Consider the following 18,278-nt stretch of genomic DNA (forward strand, 5'->3'; position numbering starts at 1 on the left):
TTGAGGCTGTTGTTGCAGACTATGAACTGGGTCCCGGTCTGTTTTTGGAAAATTTGAAAATTTGGCTGTCTTCTGTCTTGGCCCAAAAAGTAAAAGGAAAGAGGAAAGAAAAAAGGGAAAAAGGGGAGTGTGATCGAAGGGAAGAATAGGAAACAAAGGAAGACAAAGGTTAAAAGGAAGGATAAAATCCTGTTAATTTCACATCAACTAGTTCAATATTTTCCCCAAAGACTTCCCTGGTCTGGTATGGACGGTATTAGGTGATGGACTAACTGTACACTATATGTGCCCTGCAGAGTGACCGAGGGTTGTTGAACTTTTTTTTTGTTTTTCCTTGTCTAGTTTCATTTTAAAAATGCTTCTGGTTAAAAGGGATTGTCACGGCAAAAAATGACCTTATCTTGTGATATAAGTAAACGCATATATAGGCTAAAAAATTGCTAAAGTAACATTAGGTAGTCTAGACAGTAGATATCATTAGATAGTAGCTGAGAGGGGTTGTTTTTGGGTGGGCTGATGAGAAGGGTGGGCTCTATTGCATATTTGGAGGAAATTATATTAAGTTAGAGTATGCGATTAGGGCTTCAAGGGGAATGATCAGTAATTACATTATCAGTATTGTTTATGGGTCATCGAGTTTATATAAAAGATAGTCACAGAGAGTGTCCTGGGTATCAGGCCCTAATTTCACTTAGTTTGTTGTATTTAATAATATTTTTTTTTTTTTTTTTTGTTGCTTGTTTCACTTAAGTATCTCCGGTTGTGATACCGGATGTTCACATTTTGTCACCTTATTTTGCTTTTTACATTCCCTTAATATTTTAGGTTTTTGGTCGGACCGTGGGGTCCCCTAAGTACACCCCTTTTTCTCCTTTTCCTTTTTTTTTTTTTCTCACAGTCTTTAGAATAATATTTATTCACTGCAGTATAGACACATGGAAAAATTTGTGACACAGGGAAAGGGTAACTCACCAAGAATGCCTGTTAAGAAGGACAAAAAAATTAAACTGGCTGACGCCAGTGCAGAAAATATGTCTGATAATATCTCTGTTGAAACTCACACATTGATCTCCCAACTTGTAGATATCTTTACCCCCCAGTTTGAGAGTATCAAAAAAGAATTGGGGACTATCTCCGCAGATTTGAGTCTCTTATCGGCAGAGATGAGACAATTTGCTTCTCGAATGCAGGAGGCGGAGGACCGAATTTCTACCTTAGAAGATAGACTCCATGCACAAGAGGAGACTATCTCCAGTCAAGATACTAAAATCAATTCCATGCAATTGCGCCTCGAGGATCTTGAAGATCGCTCGAGGCGTAATAACATTCGAATTGTAGGCCTGCCCGAGTCCCCCGAATTTGATGATCTTATGCAATTTGTAGCTGTGACATTGCCTAAAGCATTAGGATTCCCCCCCCAGCAAATACCGCTATCCATAGAAAGAGCCCACAGGGTGGGCCCAAGAAATTTCAGTGGAAATAGTAGAATGAAAGATAGAATGGTTATTTTTAAACTTTTAAAGTTTCAAGATAAGGTGGAAATCTTTAAAATGTTTAGGAAAAAGGCCCCGCTTATGATAGGGAACCATAAGATCCTATTGTTCCAAGACTTCTCCTCTGAGACATCGGCGAGGAGGAAGCTGATGTCCCCGTTCTGCTCCCAACTTATTAAGTCTGGACTCCGTGCCTGGATGATGTACCCGGCTAAGATTATAGTAGAGGACGGGGGCAGTAGGCTGACCTTCGCGGATGTCTCAGAGGTGAGGAATTTCTTACATTTAAAACAATGTTAGTGGTCTGTTTTTTGTTTCTTTTTCTGTTCCTGTCAGAGGACTTGCAAAGGATGGTATATGTCCGGAAGTGTTGTTTGTTTTCTTTCTTAGGAAGTGTTAATAGGATGTCTCCACTAGTAAGGATGTTTCTGCTAGTGTGGTTTAATACATTTTTTTGTATTGTTTTATGGTTTGGATGTTGTGATGCGGTAGTTTTTTTTTTTGTTTTTTTTTTCTCTTTCTCTCTTTCTTTTTCTCTTTCTCTTCCGCCTTTCCTCTTTCCTTCTCTGCTGTGGGCTCTCTCCCCCAGTTTTTTTTTTTTTTTTTCTCGTTCTTCTTCTTTTCTCTCCCTTCTTCTTTCTCTTCTTCCCCCTTTCTCAATTAATATCTTATCTGGGCTGGGGTGATCTGCAGGGCAGGGATATGGGCGTTTTAATAAAGTGTGTGGTAAGATGATATCATTAGGTAATCTGAAGATTTTATCTTGGAATGTGGGAGGGGTCACATCCCCCATTAAGCGTAAACTAATAATTAAAAGACTTGGTAAATCAGACCCAAGTATAGTGTTTTTGCAGGAAACGCACCTTAAAGATAAAGAAATCCCAAAACTCAAATCTAAATGGGTGGGCGAGGTAGTTGCCACCCCCAGTATAGCTAGGAAAAATGGGGTCGCGATACTTTTTAATAAAAACCTCTCTTATAAGCTGGTGAATATAGAGAGAGATGAGAATGCAAGATATTTGTTAGTTCATATTCAAATTAATGACACAAGACTAGTATTGTGCAATATCTATGGCCCAAATAGGCTCTCTATTGGATTTTGGGAAAAAATGAGGATAAAGCTGTTTCCTTACATTAATCAAAATTTGATTATTGGAGGAGATTTTAACATGTCTCTATGTCCTGATTTGGAGAGGCATAGGTCAAGAAATTCTCTAGAATATAATAAACAAGCTAAATATTTTAAGAGATTTTGCCATAAATTAAAGGTAGTAGACATCTGGAGAATAAAGCACCCGGATTCTCGTACATATACATGTGAATCTAAAGTCCACAGAACCTTTTCAAGGATAGATTTTTTTTTTGATTGCTGAGTCCTTATCTGTCTTAAAAACAGAGTCATGTATAAATGATATAATGATCTCAGATCATGCTATAATATCGATCTCTTTTGATGCTATTCTGCAGCCGAAGGACAAAAATTCGTCTTTTTTTCCCCCTAAATATCTGGTAAATAATGTAAGATTTACACAGTGGTTAAGACAGAAGTGGAAAGAGTACTCAGGTTATAACAGTTCCTACTATGATAAAATAGAGATATTCTGGGAAGCTTCGAAAGCCTTCCTGCGCGGGGAAATTAAGGCATATCTTTGTACCCAAAGAAAAAAAATGAATGCTCGGGAAATACAACTCTCTAATCAGGTTAGAAATTCTTACAGAAAGTTTATTTCAGAGCATGGGAACATTAATTGGGATAATTATATCAAAGCTAGGCAAGCCCGAGATATCTTTTTGAAAAGTAAATCCCAAGAAGAAGAGTTAAAAACTAGTCTTCTTTATAGTGGTATACATGGTACCTCGGCGAAATATCTCGCGAGACTGGTACAAAATAGAAAGAACTATATTCTTGCTATCCATGATGAGAACCATAGATATACAGAGATGGAAGATATCAGCAAAGCGTTTTATAATTATTATCAGAAGCTCTATACAACTCCAGGTATTAATGAGTTAAATTTGGAAAATTTTTGGGCAAACATTGAGATGCCGAAAGTATCTGAAGTAGAATTGGTGGCTTTAAATAGTCCAATTACAGTTGATGAGATTCTTAAAGGCATAGATAAGGCTAAACTGAATAAAGCAGCTGGCCCTGATGGTCTCCCGGCAGAATTCTTGAAAATATTAGCGGATGATATTAAATATACACTGGAAAAACTGTTTAATAGTTATTATGCTATGAATATGGTGCCGTCTAAATTTTTTTCTGCAGCAAATATTTCATTGATCTTGAAAAAGGATAAACATAGTGAGGAGTTAGCTTCTTATAGACCAATATCAGTCTTGAATGCTGATTATAAAATTCTTGCGGCTATTATTTCGGAAAGACTCTCTAAATGTCTTGATAAACTTATACATTCAGATCAGGTAGGTTTCATGAAGGCTAGAAACTCATCTAAGAATATTCGGAAAATAATTAATTACCTGGATTTTGTATGGAATTCTGAGAAAAACCCGAGCTATAGAGAGTTGACTCAGCTATTATCACACTGGATGCTGAGAAAGCTTTTGACTCTATTGTCTGGAAACATCTTTTTAGAGTTATAGCAGAAATGGGATTTAAAGATCAGTTTTCCCAATTTATTCAGAATTTGTATAAACACCCAATATCATATTTGTTGACTAATGGGGTTCTATCTCCGCAGATTAAGCTTGGTAGGGGAACTAGACAGGGGTGCCCATTATCTCCCCTACTTTTTAATATGGCTATCGAGCCACTGGCAATTTGGCTACGAAGTTCTATCAAGGGGATTGGACTGGGGGAACACAATCTTAAAATCCTTTTGTATGCAGACGATTTTTTGATATGTGTGGAGAATACATCTCAAGAAATCCCAATTGTTCTATCATGCCTGGAGACATATAGTTCTTTCTCAGGGTATAAAATTAACTGTGGGAAAAGTGAACTGATGTGGATAAAGAGATCAGGGTTTAGCCTACAAAAGTTACCTTTTAAAGAAGTAGATACATTGAAGTATTTGGGTATATACCTTAATTCTAACCCTAAAACTTGGTATAGTATTAATTTTGCCCCTCTTATCGAGAAAATCAAATCTGACCTGGAAGTGTGGGTGCAGTTCCCGCTATCGATAACGGCAAGGGTAAATGTAATAAAAACAATTGTCTTTCCACGCTTGTTATATCTCCTACAAAATCTTCCTCTTTTGATTCCCAAAGGTGAAATTAGAGCTATTTATAGGGCTTTCTCAAAATTTATATGGAAAAATAAGAAGCCGTGTATTACTTTGAAAAAATTAATGCAACCCTGTAGAATGGCAGGACTGGCCTTACCTAATGTCTATTTATATAATATTACTATGTTGGCAAGGATTGCATTAGACTGGCTGTCAGATAATATCTTTTCTACTATTGACCTGGAAAGCTATCTGGCATATCCTTTTTCTTTAAAAGCTATTTTGCATTGTCCAGTAAAGAAACTCCCGGCAAATATTTCTGGTCTTGTGTCATTAAAGAATGTAGTAATAGGCTGGCAGAAGTTGTGTATTATATTAGAAATGGACTTTTCTTTTTCAGAGTTCTTGCCAATAAGGGGTAACGTAAATTTTTCCCCTGGGATACACCAGTTAGTATTTCAGATCTGGGCCGAAAAGGGCCTCACAGTCATTCAACAGTTTTTCTCAGATGAGGGGTATATATTAACGTTCGAGAATCTTCGGCATAAGTTTGGTCTTCATAGTAATAATTTTTATGCGTATTTACAAATAAGACACTATATACAGGAATGGAATTGGGACGTTAATAGGGAGATAGAGTGGGCTGAGGTGAAGAGTTGGATGAAAATCTTCAGAGCCGGGAATACTTCCATATCCTTGATGTATGACATAATGCTTGCCAAACAAAGTCTATTTATGTTGAGTAAGACCTGTGAGTCTTGGTTATTGTATCTGCCAGATACAAATACGGATAAAATCATAGCAAGCTGTACTATGATAAGTAAATATCAAATCCCGATGAGTTGGAGGGAATCTCATTTTAAACTTATAAATAATTTTTATTTAACTCCGGCTAGGCTCTCAAGATTTTCTTCCCAGCTATTGTTCGGGTGCCCTCGGTGTTCATCGATGGCAGCAGATTTGGTACATATGTATTGGTATTGCCCAAAGATTTTACAGTTTTGGAAGAAGGTGGTTTTTTGGTTCAATAAGCAGTATCAGCTAAATGTTGTCTTAGAGCCAGAGAGCATATTCTTTTTAAATACCCAGATCCCGGGTTCTTCGTTAGGTCTGAGTATATTAAATACTATAATCCTATTAGTAAGACATCTAATAGCTAAAAATTGGAAGGCTAAGCGAGCCCCCCCATTAAAATTAGTCCTTCAAGAAATCCAAAATCAGATTATTTTTGAATCTTATCATTCTAGGTTTCTGAAAGAGAAAAAAATCAAACAATTTTTAATTGGGTGGTTGCCTATAATTAAATCGTACCCAATTGGTATTCAAAAATCGATACTGTTTCCCTTTTTGAACTCAGAAAGTTTTATGGACTTGGTCTTATTAGGAGATTTCCCTGCTGATTGGATAGTACTCGGATAAAGATATAGATGGCGGCAACGGGTGGGACTGAGGAAGGGAGATCCTGGGGGTTTTTCTTCCCCTTTTTCTTCTTCTCTTCTCCATTTCCCGCTTGTATCTTTCTCTGCTCGGCTCTGTTTTATTTTGGTTTATTTTGGGGCTTCCCCTTTTTTTTTTTTTTTTTTTTGTGTTTTGTTTTGTTGTTTGAGGTAGCTAGATGTAGAGTGATCCCCAAAATGTTAAAAACCAACATTGTGGTATTGATAAGATATTGACTGTGTAGAAGAATTTGTTACACAAATGATAAAAGTGGTTACTTGAATACAATCATGTCCAATATAAACTGCTACAGTACTCGATAATGATGTATTGATGTATGCTATGGTATCTTACAATGCTATTAATTGTATTCTATATTATTTCACCCTGCGTGGTGCTTTTTTGGTTGTTATGTTATTTCCTTTTGTCCACAATACCACATGTTGGCTATAAATAAAATATTAAAAAAAAAAAAAAGAATGTTATTTAATTTTCTTTTTATTATATTTGTTGATAATACAATTCTACCACATTTAATGTTCCTTTAAAAGGGATAGTAAAGTCATAATTAGACATTCACGATTTAGAAAGAGCATACACTTTTAAACAACTTTTAAATTGACATATTGTTTAATTTGCTTCATTCTCTTGCTATCATTTGCTAAAAGGTTTATCTAGGGAAGCGCAGGAGCAGCAAAGAACCTAGGTTCTAGCTGCTAATTGGTGGTTGCATATATACACCGATTGTCATTGGCTCACCTGTGTGTTCAGTTAGAAACCAGTAGTGCATTTCTGCTCCTTCAACAATTGATACCAAGTGAATGAAGCTAATTTGATAATATAAGTAAACTGGAATGTTGTTTAAAATTGTATGTTCTACCTAACTCTTGAAAGAAAAAAATTGTGTTTCATTTCCCTTTAAGCTCTGTGAAGCAGCCTGAGACTTGACCTAGGTGAAGTGAGATAATAACAAGCTTTATACGTAAAGTATGCACAGTGAATTTGTTTGTTCTTAAAAGGAATATTATAAATGTAATATAAAATGTGTAATTGTATATAGGGCAAAAAAACTAAAATTAAGTGGTGTGGGTATCACCATTATATTATAGGTTATATTTCTGATTTACTGAAATTTACACTTACGTTCCTTGCACTCTTTTCTGCAGTTCAGCAACAAGTCGTGTGTCAAGCTCACAAGCGACCACCTGTAGAAAAGGACAAGTTTTGTACATGCCATATAGAACCGACAAAGCATGCAGCTGAACAAACAAGCAAAAAAAATAAAAAAAAGACGATTGGATTGGTACACTATGGTGAATTCCTTAAAAGGGACAGTCTACATCAGAAGAATATATATATATATATATATATATATATATATATATATATACACACACACACACACACAGACTGTCCCTTTTAAGGAATTCACCATAGTGTGCAGTCACTAGAGGCAGGTGAGGCAGTGCTTCATCTCTCATATGGGCAAAAATATATATATATTTTTATTGGCTTTTAAAAAAAAAATTGCAATTTTTTTTACCCAGCATTTTTTTTTCACAGCTACATGTTGTGCAATGGAGAGGCACAAGCAGGTCTGCCCACCATTACACAACATGCTGTGCCACCTACTGGATGAAAGTGGATAAGATCATTGCATGGCACATAACTGCTTATTTGAGGCAGTCCTATTTGGGCTGACCCAATCCAGTGAGAGGCATTAGTAAGTGGAACTTAGGGTTGGGGCTGGATGTTAAATCATATAAAACAAAACAAAAACGGAAAAAAACAACAACTTTCATTTATTTTGTTGCTGTCCTGTGAAGCTGCAAGCTTTGCTAAAATGAAATGAGAGTTCTGTACTTCCCCTCTAAGTGCAGTGGAATGTTCCACTGTCACTTCCTTATACAGAGCAGGAAGAGATGCAGAGAGAGCATTGTTTTAGCCACATTTTATTAAAGTAAGTTCTGCAACCTTATATTTTGGTGAAAGGGATTCTGTTAGTGAAAATTATAATTTAATGAATGTGGTTTAGTGTTTTTTGTTTTTTTAATCTTTTATAGCAGTTTAAGGATCGTTTTTGTATTTTGTTTCCTCAAACTTTACACCCACTACCTTAGCAGCTTGCCTCTGTACTTCACACTAATTTATAGTCTCACTTTCTGAACTCTCTGTAGCTCTGCTGTTTTATTACTTAAAGGGACAGTAAACCTAAAAAATAATGTTATATAATTCTGCACATAGTGCAGAATTATATAACATATTAGTGTTATCGTTATAAAATCTTAGATTTCCTTTGAAGTTTTTTTAAAATATGTCAGTTTTTCAGACCCGCTCTCTGTACTCTTCTGAGCGGGTCTGTTTTTATTACACAGCGCATCGGGCCAGCTGTATAGTCACAGCCCGGCCCGACCGCGCCATAACACAAAGTGCAGCTCGCTCCCCCCTTGTGTTTGTGTCTCTCTCTCTATCCATCTCTCTCCTTATGTGTCGTTCTCCCCCATGGTCTCTTTGTCTCTCTTCCTTCCCCTCTGACTCTCTCATGCCTTATGTGTCTCTCTAACCTTCTGTGTGTGATTGTGTCTCTCTCTCTCTAACCCTCTGTGTGTGATTGTGTCTCTCTTTCTTTCTCTCTCTCTAACCCTCTGTGTGTGATTGTGTCTCTCTCTCTCTTTCTCTCTAACCCTCTGTGTGTGATTGTGTCTCTCTCTCTCTTTCTCTCTAACCCTCTGTGTGTGATTGTGTGTCTCTCTCTCTCTCTAACCCTCTGTGTGTGATTGTGTGTCTCTCTCTCTCTCTAACCCTCTGTGTGTGATTGTGTGTCTCTCTTTCTCTAACCCTCTGTGTGTGATTGTGTCTCTCTCTCTCTCTCTCTCTTTCTCTAACCCTCTGTGTGTGATTGTGTGTCTCTCTCTCTAACCCTCTGTATATGATTGTGTCTCTCTCTCTCTAACCCTCTGTGTGTGATTGTCTCTCTCTTTCTCTCTCTCTCTAACCCTCTGTGTGTGATTGTATCTCTCTTTCTCTCTCTCTAACCCTCTGTGTGTGATTGTGTCTCTCTCTCTAACCCTCTGTGTATGATTGTGTCTCTCTGTAACCCTGTGTGTGTGATAGTGTCTCTCTCTTTCTCTCTCTAACCCTCTGTGTATAATTGTGTCTCTCTCTCTCTCTCTAACCCTCTGTGTGTGATTGTGTCTCTCTTTCTCTCTCTCTCTCTAACCCTCTGTTTGTGATTGTCTCTCTCTCTCTTTCTCTCTCTCTCTAACCCTCTGTGTGTGATTGTATCTCTCTTTCTCTCTCTCTAACCCTCTGTGTGTGATTGTGTCTCTCTCTCTAACCCTCTGTGTATGATTGTGTCTCTCTGTAACCCTGTGTGTGTGATAGTGTCTTTCTCTCTTTCTCTCTCTAACCCTCTGTGTATAATTGTGTCTCTCTCTCTCTTTCTCTCTCTAACCCTCTGTGTGTGATTGTGTCTCTCTTTCTCTCTCTCTCTCTCTAACCCTCTGTTTGTGATTGTCTCTCTCTCTCTCTCTCTCTCTAACCCTCTGTGTATAATTGTGTCTCTCTCTCTCTCTTTCTCTCTCTAACCCTCTGTGTGTGATTGTGTCTCTCTTTCTCTCTCTCTCTCTAACCCTCTGTTTGTGATTGTCTCTCTCTCTCTCTCTCTCTCTCTCTAACCCTCTGTGTGTGATTGTGTGTCTCTCTCTTTCTCTCTAACCCTCTGTGTGTCTCTCCCCCCGTCTCTCTCCCCCCGAGTGCTTTTCTGTCTACCTTTTATTTATTTAATTAATGAATTGGTAGTGCCATCTGATGGTGTGGCTTTATTTGAAGGGGTGGGGTCAAGCGCCCCACCATCTTTAAATTTCACCAGCCGCCACTGGATCAAGACATTTTTATATTTACTGAATAATGAAAGAATCTATAAGCATAATATGCAGCATTAAAGTAAAAATTATGTTTTAAACATATTTTAATGGACATGGATTTCTAGATCTCATAATCAGAGCAAGCATTTTGTTATCTGGCAAGAGTTTCTGTTACAATCCTTTAGACTAAAATCAGATGTTTACTAAGTTGACCAGTTTTCCAAGACACCATTTAAAGGGACATTAAATCCATATATTTTCTTTCATGATTTAGAAAGAGCATTCAATTTTAAATAACTTTCCAATTTACAGCTAATATCTAATTTTCTTCATTCTTTTGATATCCTTTGTTGAAAATCATATCTAAATATGCTCAGTAGCTGCTGATTGGTGGCTGCACATAGATACCTCGTGTGACTGGCTCACCCATGTGCATTGCTATTTCTTCAACAAAGGATATATAAAGAAGGAAGGCGTATCCTAGCCACTGCCTCACCAGCCTCTGACGTCACTGCACGTCATTGAGATATATATATATATATATATATATATATATATATATATATATATGTTTATGCAGTTTAGCCAATCAGTGCAGACTCCTAAATAACTCCACGGGAGTGAGCACAATGTTATCAATATGAAACACATGAACTAGTACTGTCTAACTGAAAAACTTTCAAAATGCTCTGAGCTAAGAGGCAGTTTTCAACGGTTTAGAAATCGGTTTCAGCCTAACTAGGTTTAGCTTTTCAAAAATACCACCAAGGGCACAAAGCAAATTTGATGATAAAAGTAAATTAAATTTTTTTTTAAAATTGCATGCCCTATCTGAATCATGAAAGTTTAATTTAGACTAGACTGTCCCTTTAAATTTACGTATTCTAATACAGGGCTTGTCAAATGTGTTCAAAATCTATAGTTTACTAGTCAGGGGCTAAAAGCTACTAGCCAAGAGGGAAAGTTACTAATCTACTCAATGTTAAAAAATAGGAGATAGATATGTATTCTATCTATATATCTCTATCTATCTATCTATCTATCTATCTATCTATCTATCTTGCACACTTACGCAACCATATTATTTTATTTTTAGAATTTGAAAGATTGAAATCTGTATTAGTATTGCAAATAATCTATCAGTCCCATTTTCAGGAATGCAAACTTAAAATTAAGGAGTGTGCTTTACCTTTTTTGCTTTCTCCAACAACTTTACAGTCATGTTACCAGTTCCAGGTCCAACTTCCAGAATAACATCAGTGGGTCTTATTGCAGCCTGAAATGTGTTGAAAAGAGATTTGCCTCAGCTAATGTCTATGTTAATAACATCAGAATACAGAACACACACACACATACACATATATACACACACACATAAGGATGTGGAAACTTTGAATAAACAGTTTGAAAAAGCTATTAATATATGTGAATAGATGTCTCTATGGATTTGTTAAAACGCTACAATAGTAAATAATCAAAACATCATAAGACAACTTTTTAAATCCCACCTAAATGCAAGGTAGTGATCTTACCAGGGCAATTAAAGGGACAGTATACACTCATTTTCATATAACTGCATGTAATAGACACTACTATAAAGAATAAGATGCACAGATACTGATATAAAAATCCAGTATAAAACTGTTTAACCCCTTAGTGACCAGAGCACTTTTCCATTTTCTGTCCGTTTGGGACCAAGGCTATTTTTACATTTCTGCGGTGTTTGTGTTTAGCTGAAATTTTCCTCTTCCTCATTTACTGTACCCACACATATTATATACAGTTTTTCTCGCCATTAAATGGACTTTCTAAAAATACCATTATTTTCATCATATCTTATCATTTACTATAAAAAATTTTTATAAAATATGAGGAAAAATGGAAAAAAACACACTTTTTCTAACTTTGAACCCCAAAATCTGTTACATATCTACAACCACCAAAAAACACCCATGCTAAATAGTTTCTAAATTTTGTCCTGAGTTTAGAAATACCAAATGTTAACATGTTCTTTGCTTTTTTTGTAACTTATAGGGCCATAAATACAAGTAGCACTTTGCTATTTTCAAACCATTTTTTTTCAAAATTAGCGCTAGTTACATTGGGACACTGATATCTTTCAGGAATCCCTGAATATCCATTGACATGTATATATTTTTTTTAGAAGACATCCCAAAGTATTGATCTAGGCCCATTTTGGTATATTTCATGCCACCATTTCACCGCCAAATGCGATCAAATACAAAAAATCGTTCACTTTTTCACAAACTTTCAGTTTCTCACTGAAATTATTTATAAACTGCTTGTGCAATTATGGCATAAATGGTTGTAAATTCTTCTCTGGGATCCCCTTTGTTCAGAAATATTAGACATATATGGCTTTGGCATTGCTTTTTGGTAATTAGAAGGCCGCTAAATGCCACTGCGCACCACACGTGTATTATGCCCAGCAGTGAAGGGGTTAATTAGGGAGCATGTAGGGAGCTTCTAGGGTTAATTTTAGCTTTAGTGTAGTGTAGTAGACAACCCCAAGTATTGATCTAGGCACATTTTGGTATATTTCATGCCACCATTTCACCGCCAAATGCGATCAAATTAAAAATAAGTTAAATTTTTCACAATTTTAGGTTTCTCACTGAAATCATTTACAAACAGCTTGTGCAATTATGGCACAAATGGTTGTAAATGCTTCTCTGGGATCCCCTTTGTTCAGAAATAGCAGACATATATGACTTTGGCGTTGCTTTTTGGTAATTAGAATGCTGCTAAATGGCGCTGCGCATCACACGTGTATTATGGCTAGCAGTGAAGGGGTTAATTAGGTAGCTTGTAGGGAGCTTGCAGGGTTAATTTTAGCTTTAGTGTAAAGATCAGCCTCCCACCTGAAACATCAGACCCCCTGATCCCTCCCAAACATCTCTCTTCCCTCCCCTACCCCACAAATGTCCCCGCCATCTTAAGTACTGGCAGAAACTCTGCCAGTACTAAAATAAAAGGAAAATTTGGGCTTTTTTGTGCATTTTTTTTTGCATATTTACATATGTTTCTGTGTAGGATCCCCCTTAGCCCCCAACCTCACTGATCCCCCACCAAACAGCTCTCTAACCCTCCCCCTCTGACTTAATGTGCGCCATCTTGGGTACTGGCAGCTGTCTGCCAGTACCCATTTTAGTGAATAATATGCTTTTTTTTTTATTAAAAAATGTCCCTTTTCTGTAGTGTAGCTTCCCCCCCCAATACCAACCCCCCCACCCCTTCCAGATCCCTTAGATGCTTTGGAAAAAATAAGTATTTCATTTTATTTGACATTTTACTTTTAAATTTTTTTCTGTAGTGTAGCGGTTCCCACCCGCTCCTGCCCCGTGCACGCGCCCACCCGCCACCCCCCGTGCACGCGCGCGCGCCCCCGAAGGCTCCGCCCCCGATCCCGCCCCCCTCCACCTTCCAGATCTCACCGATGGCCGCCCACCCGCCTCCCAAGTCGGCTCCCACCCACCAACGATACCGGCCATCGATGTCCGGTGCAGAGAGGGCCACAGAGTGGCTCTCTCTGCATCGGATGGCCAAGGGGGGTTATTGCAGGATGCCTCCATATCGAGGCATCACTGCAATGACGTACGCCACACGTCCTTGGTCATTAACTGCATTTTTTTTGAGGACGTGTGGCGTACGTCCTTGGTCGTTAAGGGGTTAAAAACTTACTTAGAAGCTCTCAGTTTAGCTCTGTTGAAAAGGTAGCTGGAAAAGCCCACTGCAAGTGGGAAATAAGATACCCCCCCCTCCCCCTTCATTTGCATATGAAAAGACCCTTTACACAAACAGAAGCAAGCTGGAGTAGGTATACATCTGTATTCTCATAAAACTTTGGGGTTTGGTTAGGAATCTGAAAATCAGCAATGTTATTTAAAAATAAGCAAAACTATACATTAAAAAAAAAAAAAAACCTATATAAATAGATCTACAAAACATCTATGCAAAGAAAAAATGAGTGTATAATGTCCCTTTAAAAGGGCTCACAACCCTGCCCATTTTACTGAACACCCAGCTAAAATGTAAGCCAATATTACTAACATTAGCTCATTTTTATTAAAAAAATTTTATGTTTGTTGCACTTGTTAAATGAATGTATGTTAAAACTAGCAATTTCTGCTTTGGATCGCTTAACATTTACAAATAACAGAAAATGTTATAATATTTCAAAGTATTACACTGCCCCCCCAACTACTTAATAATGCCACCCAGCCGGCAAAATGTTCTGTGGAGAACACTGCATGGTGTCCTGCATAGTAGGTTAAAGGGACACTGAACCCAATTTTTTATTTTGTGATTCAGATAGAGCAAGCAATTTTAAGCAACTTTCTAATTTACTCCTATTATCAATTTTTCTTCATTCTCTTGCTATCTTTATTTGAAAAAAAAGGCATCTAAGCTATTTAGCTTGACAGCACTTGTTTATTGGTCGGTTAAATTAATCCACCAATCAGCAAGAACAACCCAGGTTGTTCACCAAAAATGGGCCGGCATTTAAACTTACATTCTTGTTTTTCAAATAAAGATACCAAGAGAATGAAGAAAATTTGATAATAGGAGTAAATTAAAAAGTTGCTCAAAATTGCATGCTCTATCTGAATCACGAAAGAAAAAATTTGGGTTCAGTGTCCCTTTAACAGATTTAAAACAGACATAATACTGACCTTATCTATGATGCTGTTTACAATTAAAGGATTCTTCAAAATATGTTGTCCGATTCCAGTGTTGAACATAACACCTGAACAAGACAGGGTAAAACACCTTAAATAAAGTTGCTGAAAAAGTGATCTGAACAGATTTTAAATGGAATTGAAACATGAGATTTATTTTTATTTTAGTAGTAAGTCTGAATAAATTAACGCACAGATAATTCCTGCTCTCCAATATCAGTATTATAATTCACAAATTTAAAGGAACAGTCTACACCTTAGTCATCCTAAAGTCTTACCTTAGATTAAGCTGCAAATAGCCTCCTGCACATTTAATATATCATGCAGCAGGAACAGCTATTTTAAAATGTATAATGTTTTTGGCCAGTTTGAAATGAAGGCCAAGCTCAGCCCACTGATGACATCACAATCTGGGCTGCATCTAAGCACTCTGCTGAATATCATTGATAGTCTGTTGAATCCAACTAGTGAGCCTTTTGTGATTGGATGCCATATGCAGTCCAGATCATGATGTCATCAGTGGGATGAACTTAGCATCCATTTCAATGTGGCCAGAAATACTATTAATTTTAAAATAACTTTTTTACCATTCCTGCTGCATAATATAGAAAGGGTGCAGGTGGCCATTTGCAGCTTAACGACCAAGGACGTGTCAGGGAAGTCCTACATAAAGTGTCAGTTATTGACTAATGACGTGCCCGACACGTCCTCTGGGGTTTCAAGCGATGGAAGCAATCGTGATCGCTTCCAGGCGCTTTCAGGGTATCGATGGTACAGATCGTTGGTGGGTGGGAGCAGCAGCAGCAGGGAGGCTGGTGGGCGGCCCATCGCTAGTTTAGTTCTGTATCCTGTTAGGTCCGAGTGTGCGAGGGGGGGGGGGGAAGGTTGGCGAGAGCGTGCGCCACATTTCCATTTAATTTAACTGTATGAGGAGGGAGGGGGAAATCAATGTTGGGCAAGGGATAGGGGAGGGGGGTAGCTACACTACAGAAAACTGGGGTTTTTTTTTTTTTTTTTTTTTTTTAAAAAAAGGCATATTTTTTTATCAAACTGGGTACTGGTAGACAGCTGCCAGTACCCAAGATGGCGGCAACTAGGTGGGGGGGGAAATCAGGGAGGTTGGGGGCTAAAAACCTTTTATTTTAGTACTGGCAGACTCTGTCAGTACTTAAGATGGCAGTGACAATTGTGAGGTGGGGGAGGGAAGAAAGCCGTTTGAGGGGGGTCAGGGAGGGATGTGTCAGGTGGGAGGCTGATCTCTACACTAAAGCTAAAATTAACCCTACAAGGCCCTAATTAACTGCTGGGCATAATACACGTGTGGTGCGCAGCGGCATTTAGCAGCCTTCTAATTACCAATAAGCAACGCCAAAGCCATATATCTCTGCTATTTCTGAACAAAGGGGATCCTAGAGAAGCATTTACAACCATTTGTGCCATAATTGCACAAGCTGTTTGTAAATAATTTCAGTGAGAAACCTAAAGTTTGTGAAAAAGTGATTTTTTTTTTTTTTCTCTTTTTTTGATGGCCTTTGGCGGTGAAATGGTGGAATGAAATATACCAAAATGGGCCTAGATCAATATTTTGGGTTGTCTACTAAAAAAGAATATATACACATGTGAAGGGTTATTCAGGGATTCCTGACAGATATCAGTGTTCCAATGTAGCTATCGCCAATTTTTTTTTTTTTTTTAAATGGTTTGAAAATAGCAAAGTGCTTCTTGTATTTATTGCCCTATAACTTGCAAAATTACTAAAGAACATGTAAACATTGAATATTTCTAAAATCAGGACAAAATTTAGAAACTATTTAGCATGGGTGTTTTTTGGTGGTTGTAGATGTGTAAGATTTTGGGGGTCAAAGTTAGAAAAAGTGTGTTTTTTTCCCATTTTTTCATCATATTTGATAACATTTTTTTTAAGTAAATTATATGATATGATAAAAATAATGGTATCTTTAGAAAGTCCATTTAATGGCGAGAAAAACGGTATATAATATGTGTGGGTATAGTAAATGAGTAAGAGGAAAATTACAGCTAAACTCCACAGAAATGTAAAAATAGCCCTGGGTCCCAAACGGTCAGAAAATTGAAAAGTGCTCTGGTTACTAAGGGGTTAATCTAAAGCAGGGGTCGACAAATATGTTTAAAATTTAGGAGCCAGTAAGAATATTTAGGAGCCAGTCATGCTTTTGGGAGCTAGACAGTGGGTATTTGCATATAAATATATGGAGAATAACCCAAAACGTTAGGAGCCACATGTAAAATTTTAGGAGCCAGTGGCTCCCTGGCTACTGGATTTGTCAAGCCCTGATCTAAGGTAAGACTTTAAGATGACAAAAGGTGAAGACTGCCCCTTTAAATGTAAAAAAAAAAAAAAAAAAAAAAAAAAAAAAAAAAAAAAAAAAGGGAATTTAAAATATATTTATTGAGACACTGCTACTTATGTTTGCGAGATAACAACCCTTATTCATGCATGAGTAAGGGTTGTTAAACAGAAATGTCGCATATGTAGCAATAGTATAACAAACAAGACAAAAGCACTGTGAAGAGGTATACATACTATTACGTGTTACAGGTTTGTGTTCCTAAATGGAAATTGTAAGTAACTTTTTGCTAATAACAGGATACAGTGAGTTAAAAAGGTATTGAATAGGGTTTATTATTTGGCATGCATTGTATATTTATCTAATGTCGCTTTTGATTTACAAAGCAGATGACAGGTGCATCTAGAAGTGCATATTTCAGTACATTGAGAGAATTAAAGGGACACCAAAATGTTTTTCTTTCGTGATTCAGACAGATCATACAATTTAAATCAACTTTCCAATGTATTTATATTATCAAAATTTGCTTTGTTAATTTGGTATCCTTTGTAGAAGGAGAAGCAATGCACTACTGGGAGCTACCTGAACACATCAGGTAGGCCAAAGACAATAGGGATATATGTGCAGTCACCAATCAGCAGCTAGCTCCCAGTAGTGCTTTGCTGATCCTGATCCTACCTAGGTATTCTTTTTAATAAAGGATGGCAAGAGAAATAAAAATCTGTTCTGGCTTGCGGAGGTGCAACCCTTTCCACCAATTGATCTGCAGTTGTGGACCCTACTATTAAATGGACACTAATACAGCAGGACCAGCTATGCTTTGTCATATATATAAATAGCTTTTAAAGTCACCTTTCTCCATACAAAAATATTTTGAAATGGGGCATGAGAGAAAATAAGTTTAAAATACATACAGGGGTTAATTTATATTTGGGTATAACTAGACGCAGGAAAGGATACAAGGAAGGGTGATTTCATGAGTGAATGTCTGCAATGCTCTAACACAGACCAACTCTGATCATTTGAACTTTTCTAAAACATTTATTTTATGCTGATCTTTGCCAATATAATTTTTTTAATTTTTATTATTTTTTTTTAAATACCAGGTTTTATTTTAAGAAGGAAGTGCAATAACAGTTTTAAGTAAATCACTTACAATTGTATGATCTTTTTAAGATGAATGCAAGCACAAAGATAGATAAAATGGAAACTGATAGGACGACAGATGTGATGTCATGATAGTGTTTTTTTGTTGTTATTTTAA

The 18,278-nt window shown here is 37.1% G+C and overlaps 1 protein-coding gene across 3 annotated transcripts in view; it reads right to left on the reverse strand.

The window, feature by feature from the left end:
- Window positions 1-18,278, reverse strand: part of DIMT1 (DIM1 rRNA methyltransferase and ribosome maturation factor) — a 57,811-nt gene that overhangs the window by 31,017 nt on the left and 8,516 nt on the right. For 2 of the 3 annotated variants that reach the window (XM_053701323.1, XM_053701324.1), the window contains exons 2-4: window positions 14,682-14,755; window positions 11,177-11,263; window positions 7,265-7,326 (exon numbers count right to left, since the gene is read on the reverse strand). In XM_053701323.1, the coding sequence (XP_053557298.1) occupies window positions 7,265-7,326; window positions 11,177-11,263; window positions 14,682-14,755 (223 nt within the window). The remainder of the gene's footprint in view (window positions 1-7,264; window positions 7,327-11,176; window positions 11,264-14,681; window positions 14,756-18,278) is intronic. The other variant, XM_053701325.1, reaches the window with a different exon arrangement.

Source organism: Bombina bombina, chromosome 2 (genome assembly GCF_027579735.1).
Source record: "Bombina bombina isolate aBomBom1 chromosome 2, aBomBom1.pri, whole genome shotgun sequence".
Lineage (NCBI taxonomy): Eukaryota > Metazoa > Chordata > Amphibia > Anura > Bombinatoridae > Bombina > Bombina bombina.